Source organism: Myotis davidii, unplaced genomic scaffold (assembly GCF_000327345.1).
Source record: "Myotis davidii unplaced genomic scaffold, ASM32734v1 scaffold123, whole genome shotgun sequence".
NCBI lineage: Eukaryota > Metazoa > Chordata > Mammalia > Chiroptera > Vespertilionidae > Myotis > Myotis davidii.
In genome coordinates, this window is record NW_006295391.1 from 109,499 (window position 1) to 117,469 (window position 7,971).

Consider the following 7,971-nt stretch of genomic DNA (forward strand, 5'->3'; position numbering starts at 1 on the left):
TCCTAAATCAAATGTATGATCAATTCCCTAAGCCATTCTATTCTCACAGATTAAATTTTAATTGCTAAGATTTCAGGATTCATCACAAAATGGTTAACTGACCAATTAATAGTTTGATATTATTTATGAGCAAGTATAAATGCTTTTTAAAAAGCAATCAGGATACTATTCTAGGCCTCTAAGTAGCTCCAACTACTTTGCAACAGTGGGTATAAAAAGTAGAAAGTTAAAAATCAGCAAATGGAAGATCAAAGTTTATTTACTACCTGCATACAAAAACATATTGCACATCAAACAACCAAAATTAAAAAAAAAAAAAGAAAAAGGGGGGGAAAAAAGAAAAAAAATTAAGAAAAGGAAAAGATACTCTACTGGACTAACATGTAGTTTATACAGAATAAACCTTCTGGAAAGTGATCTTTTCAGTAGTTCAGGTTATGTCTGAATGGACATGACTAATTCAGCTTAGTGTTTTAACTAAAGCTATGTTTGATTTTTAAATACTGTACACTTTAATAAATAAACCAAACAAAGCCTCAATATAGAACAGTCACTGCCAATATCACCCAGTGTCCCTGCAGTTGAGAGTTTAACAAATGTATTCCAGTGGTCTGCAGATTTTCCTCTACATACAGCATTTTAAAAACACATCGAAACAGACCAGTTTCCAGACTAAACTAATGAAGAAATTACAATTCAGTGCAAAATATTTTAGACTGCATTTCAACTCTAGTTTTCCTCAGGTGAAGAAGTGGTTGCATATTATTAAAAATGTAACAAAAGCAGCTAATGCTTTCATAAAGAGTATTATGTCAGGGATCCCACCCCACCAACCTCCCCCCATCTCTGCCATATTTTGAAAACAAAATAACATTTCCTATAGCCAGCAACTTTTTTTAATGTTACATATACTATTCTCAAGGCACATCTGATGATATATTTTATAACACAGTAGGTGTCAAAGTATGTTTAACATATGATTTCTTCAGGATCCCTCCCCTTTCTGAATTCCAAATGGAGGAACTGAAAGTGCGATGTAAAGACTGGCGATCCATATTCTATCTTTGGCAAGCTGTACAAGCACTATTGTAAAATGTAATGTAAAAGAACTGTAAACTAGGAACTTCTTCAGTTTATGAAACACCATTCAGGACTGCTGCTTCTTGAGTGTTTTCTTCTTTTAAGGTATTAATCTTTTCTTCTCCTGGAGTACGCTGTAGCTTAGAAATTTCATCGCCAGAAGCACTAGTTGGGCCATTTATTGCCTTTTCTGAAGGACCATGCTCTTCAATCACATCTTTTGCCTGCCAAAGGGAGACAACTTTTTCAACTTCTTTATAAATAAAATCTATAGCTGAGGAGGAAAATAACTACATAAACAATAATTAGCTACTACGTAATTTTAGTTTGATACAATGGGTCAAATAATTCAAATATTCTTAAAGTTCAAAATAAATACCAATATACTCTACCTCTCTGGGTATTTCAATTCTTTGTTTCGAGTACCTAGAGGTACCTGATTACTGAATAGTATGTACTTGATTACTGAAAATTTGAACCAAATTTTATTTTAACCAGTTGAAAGCTCACCATGTAAAAGATATAGTTAATACCCTAAGTAAATCAAATAATCGCCTACTTTACTCACCTTTTTAAAAACTCAGTTACATATAAATCCTTTAAAGCATTAAAAGAATTGAAACTTAAAGGTCTAGATCCATCACTGAGAAGAAGTATGTAGCCTACTGCTCCCCAAATTAAGCAATAATCTTTATGCCCAATATCTTTGGGCAGACTGAGCTTTACAAATGCTATTTAGAGTTCTAACGGCAAAGTATTTCAGGCTCAAGCATGCATTTTTATCTTCAGTTACCTGGGGCCAACAATAAACTCAATAGTAGTCTTTAACTAAAATAGTATTTGTTTAGTTGGGGGGAAACAGCGATCATACAGAAAGTTAAGTAAAAATAAAGCTAAACCATACAAAAAAAAAAAAAGCAACAAAACCTACATTTTAAATTCTCCTTACCATTTCTTTCTTGTTTTTAGCCAAAGTTTCCCTTGGGAGGTTTCTTTGTCTGCTCTGAGACTCAGCTCTAGAAATATAATCTGCAACTGTGACTGTTGAAGATGAGAAAAAAATTACAGGTGTTGAAAAATATGTCTAAAGTTTATTTATGGATAAAGAGTAATTTTACTTTTAAAATAAACTAATGGTGGGTTACCCAATTTTAAATTTTTCTTAAGCTGGGTAACACCTCCAACCAAAAACAGCTTGAAAAATGTGCCTGCAACTTAGCAATAACAATAAAAAGTTTTAAGCTGGATATCGAGGAAGCCTAGATTAACGTCCTCTTTCACAGGAATCCAGCCATTTGCTTCTGGTTGAGTCTACGGCTGTGGCGTAACTCTGATACAGAAATCCACAACCAAGAATAGGAAAGGCAGCATTCTAAGCCCAGACAGTATTTGGGGGAAAAAATGGGGCAAGTTTGGTATAAATCATGGAGTGGTGTACTTCAATTTGAAAATTTCAGCAAAGATGTAAAAAGTTACTCAAATATTAGCTCTGTTATTTTTTAAGAAACACAAGAAATCCAAGTGTGGTGTTTTATGGTTCCTTTTAAACATTCCACACTAGAAACCATTCTGAGTGATCGACAATAAAAAACTACAAGCAAACTAAAGATGATAGAAAGCCACCCTAAAAATGTAAACATTGACCATGGTAAGAGAAAGGCGACCGTGAATTTAACTAAACACTCCCTCCTCACTTAGCCAATCTTTCAATCTTTTGAGGGACTGATTGAGGTGTGCATGTGTGTTTGCAAGTAGGTGGATGGCAGTAGTGATCTAGAGAAAAGATTAATCCAACCTAACGTCTTACTTACTGCCAACCCAGTGCCACAAATGACCTCTTGTCTACAGGTACTCTGGGCTAGTCCAACTTTATGCCTCAATCCTCTCTCTATGAAGGCTTGCAACTTAGAATTCACATATTTGAGGAAATAACAAAAGAATCATTCTCTTTCTTTGGAGGAATTATTGTGTATCAGAAACTAGTGAAGAAAAATCCCTGATTATGTGAAATATAGTGTATTTTAAATTATGGGAGCAAATTAATTATGTAAAGAATGAAAATTCAAGTAAATGTCTAATTAGTCACTAGTTAGGAGAAGAATTGGTTCATTGGGTTCAAATTTTATAAATCATTTTGATGTAATATAAAACTGCATAGCCGAAACCGGTTTGGCTCAGTGGATAGAGCGTCGGCCTGCGGACTAAAGGGTCCCGGGTTCGATTCCGGTCAAGGGCATGTACCTGGTTTGCAGGCACATCCCCAGTGGGAGATGTGCAGGAGGCAGCTGATCGATGTTTCTAACTCTCTATCTCCCTCCCTTCCTCTCTGTAAAAAATCAATAAAATATATTTTTTAAAAAAAACTGCATTTATTTTTTCTTAATCATAAACTGACATACTAATACTTTTATAAGATCCAAGAACTGTCTAAAAGTATTAGATGAATTTTTTAAAAGCTCAAAAAACAATGTAATTCAGAAATAATACATATCATTTATTAGAAATATAACTAAAGATGTTTCTTGTCTAAAACTGCTTCTTTCCTTCCAAATTAGAAGAAACTGAGTGTACTCATTTTAGAGCTTTAAAAATCATTTAAATTCACTGTTAATGAATTATAAATACATTTAACAATGGTTTCCAAAATTGGGGAGGGGGATACTATCAAATCCACTTCACTGTTATGTCTACGTACCTGGTGATAAAACCATTCTAGGAATTAGCACCTTAATAATTAAATCCATTATATTTCTATAATTCAGTCCTCAGTGATACCTGAAGAACTCATCTACCTGGAAACCCTGACAATTATGTACAGACATAAAATAATATACTTTAATATAGTTTACCCGTTAAATTAAAAGGCACTTAGTTGGAAAGGTAAAAACTTACCAGTGCCCCTCCTTTCCCATAAGGGGAGGTAAAACCAAAACAAATTCAGTTGATTAAAAAAACAAAACCCCTATCTATAGCCAGTCTTTAAAATACCAGCCACTTAAAAGTTCAATACAGATGAATACATATTTAAAATATCTAGGAAAAAAAACAAGCAATTTGTGCAACATAATTTGGACTCTAGAATTTCCTCTTAGGTTAGCGGTGCAAGTTAATCAACTGGACACCACTGTATTGTCACATTCTTAGTAAAGAATATTCATTGTTTAATTTACATTAAGAGCAGGAAATTTTAAGCAAATAGAACAAATTAAATAACTGTATTTAAAAGAATGCTGATACTCTTTAGACAGAGGCTGCCTTCCTAGAACTGCTGCAGAGGCAATGAGAAAATGTGTGCTTGTTCTATCTTATTTTGAGTTTTGGGTTTGTTTTTTTAGGGGGGATTGAGGAGGGAGTAGGGCAGGAATAGGCTAGGGAAGGCAAAGAATTCTAAAGATTAAAAGCAATTTCCAAGAGAACAGAGTAAAATAGGAATAAATTGCGATATGGAACAAAAGAAATTAAAAATTCCAAATTACTCAAATTTCAATTAATACCATGCAGAAATCTCTGCCTCTTCATTGACAAAACCACTACATTATTCCTTTTATGTCTATTGACTTAGTAATAAATCACCATCCATTTAGTTAATAAATTACATTGTAATTTATCCTATAATAAGCACCCAGCTTGAACTTTCTTATTTATAAAGTATGGCCAGATACTATATTCACTGCTGTGCCAGCTTAAGAAAATGAAATACGATCTCTTGATCTAAAATATATCTCTAACACTAAAGACAGGTAAAGAAGAGAGGGGAAAACAAATATTTTCTGGAAACTTGCTATATTTGACAATATTTAATTCCTTTTAGTTTTACAAATATCTTTAAAGCGTAAGTTTTTTTTTTCAGGAATGGGAACTAATAGCCTTTTATGGGTTTTCCCAAATATCTCTGAAACCACCTAACTTAAAATTCTAAAGATAATGGAATTTACATTCCTTAGTTGGGGAAAACACATGAAAGAATTTGCTCTGGAAACAATGTAAAATTAATTAGCTTAAAGGGGGTTTATTTGTGAATATACATGTGATTCTCTTACACAGGAAATGGAATTATGTTCAAAATAATATAGACACAACCAACAAGTTTTCTTTGAAGTTACTAAAAACATGACTACTTAAAAATTAACATTCTAAAGCTAATAGGTAAGTACTATTAATTTGAATAGTTAGTAGGTGTAGTGATAAACATCACACTACAATAAACAAAAACATAGCATGCATTCCTCTTATTAGGAAAAAAACATTTTCAAGTATTTTCTCATTTATACTTTTATTAAAAAAATGTGGGTATTATAAAATTCCCACAAAAATGAGGTGCTAAATGCAGATAGAGTAAGCAGGCACCATGCAAAAGCTCTCCAGTTTTGCCAATCAATCTCAATCACAATCTAACAACATAGTCCCCAGGGATGGCAGACCCCAATTCAAGTGTAAAGAATCTGCCAAGTGGACAAAATAATGGCCTTCTCAACAGTATTTCCATGAAAACAATTTGAGTAATATTAGTTCAATTAGACAGGTTACTAAACATTTACAGTGTCAAGGAAGAATGCATTTTCTTAAGAGTAGTAGTCTTATTAGTTGAGTAAACAATTTATGCAATGCACATCTTGAATGTATATGCACACATGTGTATATGTAAGTATAATTTATTTAGAAAGCAGACACATGACATTTTTTTCCCATGCTTATGACCTGGTGTTGTCAACAGGTCCACTCAAGTTACCTGGCTGTCTATCTTCTGCCTGACCCCTGAAACGACGCCTGCGGCTACGATTGCGTCGCTGGGGTTTTTTTTCACTATCATCTGTAATTGCAAAATTTACCATGAACTATTCTGATAAAAACAAAACAAGACAAAAACTTTGTTCCTTCAAAGATTCAAAGGGAAGAAAAAACACATAAATTACTGACAGGAAAATAACTTTCGTAGTTTTAAGCATCCAAATAGATTTACAAAATGGAATTATCATCTGGAAATTAAGAGGGTTTTAACTCTTAAACAAACTTTATGACTTAATTTTTAAAATGCCATCATTCAGGGAGATAAAGTTTTCCTCTCCAATACAGTTTATTTATTAACCAAAGTTAATGACAGTTTAGCCCTTTGCAAATTAATACCATTTTCATTAGTGTTATTTATAATAATTTTCATTAGTGTTATTTATAATAATTTTTAAAGAGGTAAGCTGAAAGCCCAATTTTGGTTTAGGTACAATAAGAATATTAAGTGCCTTGCAGTTTGTATATTTGTGTTATGCAATGGCATCAAAGGGCATTTTAATAAACCCTCTCAGTTTCAAATAATTTGACTATACAAATATGAAAACTGGATATTTAAGACAGATACAAAGCTATCTTTGTGTGAAGCAAGCACTAAAAAATCCAATTTTCAAATTGCATATTTTGGGTTTTTGTTTATGTGAAAAAAGCATAATACATTAACAGTATTATACAATATATATCTTTTCCCTAAGTGCTTACATACCTAGCCCATTTTCATTAACTGAAGCTGTATCAGATTCAGTCATTCCATCCATCAGAACAGCATCTTCATCAGTCCTTCGTCTACGAGACCGCCTACGACGGTTAGTACTGTGATGAGATTCGCTGGCATCAGTGTCTGCAGTCTGATCAGATTCTGTATTATCAAGTAAGCTGTATGGATTGCTGTCTGGATCTTTGAGCACTATATGCATGTCAGAGGCAAGAAATATTTGTTTAAGAGAGCTGCAGTAAATAGGAATGTTTTCATCTATATTAAGCTGTATTAATTAATAATTAAGAAACTTGAATTTTGCCCCAATAAAAATATATTGTCTTCAAATGTTTTCTTTATCACTATTTTACCTGGAAAGTAGTAAAGATGAAAAAACTTGAAATGGCAATGAAAAATTAAAGCAAAATATGAGCAGACACCTCAGCTTCCTACTGTTTCACTTTGACTTGTTTTGAAAATGTTAGGATATATATATAGCACATTATACATGCTACTTCTGACATTCACATTCCTAGCTAAACCTGACCAGAAGTTAGAAAAATAAAATTAAGGAGAAATAAATATCCAGCTAATATGAATTAATTTGAACAAAGAGCTTTTGTCACCTTTATTGAGCTAAAGGTGACTGTTGCTTCTTTTTGCTAATATTAATGGATTATTTCCAAATAATACTCAACACCTGCATTTCACGACGTATCAGAAATCTGTTACTATAAACTGAAGCAATCAAAACAAGTCTACACACACACAAAGGAATGAAACAACTACAAAAGTTGAAATTCTAACTGGTTATAGCACAATGTGGAAATGAGTGTTGACTAGTACTCCCATCTCTAGAAACAAAAAGTGAAGGTGGGATAAAATGGGGTGAAGGTGGGAAAAGAAAAGTTTTAAGATATAATTTGTAAGAAAAAATACCCATCTTACCTATGTGCATTTATTGCCTCCACCAATCAAATTATAGAAGAAATTCACCTAATCACGACTTTTCATTTCTAAGTTTCCATTGGTAACAGCTAGCAAGCTAGCATCTTTGCAAAAGACACTAAGTTTATCCATTAATCATAAACACTAAGTACATTTATTTATAATTCAGCATATTATATTATAAACCTTGGTAATAGTGAACAATGTGCAAAAATAAAAAACTACTTATCTGAAAGCCTATAAACTAAATTTTAGGGTTTAAAGAGTTTCACTGGAACTAGAGAGTACCGTATTTGCCGGCGTATAAGACGATTTTTTGGCCCTGAAAAATATGCCTCCAAGTGGGGGGTCGTCTTATAAGCCAGGTACACTTCAGATAGACTGCCCATAGTGCTTGCCCCGTGCCATAGTGGCCTCCCGATGCCCGCCCACTTCATTCCACATACTGTTCAGGCATCAGC

At 33.1% G+C, this 7,971-nt stretch overlaps 1 protein-coding gene across 6 annotated transcripts in view; it reads right to left on the reverse strand.

The window, feature by feature from the left end:
* Positions 1–233: 233 nt before the first annotated feature.
* FXR1 (fragile X mental retardation, autosomal homolog 1) overlaps positions 234–7,971 on the reverse strand; it is a 42,521-nt gene continuing 34,783 nt past the window's right edge. For 2 of the 6 annotated variants that reach the window (XM_015568008.1, XM_015568007.1), the window contains 4 exons: positions 6,572–6,772; positions 5,810–5,890; positions 2,030–2,121; positions 234–1,304 (listed from right to left, as the gene is read on the reverse strand). In XM_015568008.1, the coding sequence (XP_015423494.1) occupies positions 1,134–1,304; positions 2,030–2,121; positions 5,810–5,890; positions 6,572–6,772 (545 nt within the window). In that variant the 3' untranslated portion in view covers positions 234–1,133. The remainder of the gene's footprint in view (positions 1,305–2,029; positions 2,122–5,809; positions 5,891–6,571; positions 6,773–7,971) is intronic. The other 4 variants (XM_006770016.2, XM_006770015.2, XM_006770014.2 and 1 more) reach the window with 3 other exon arrangements.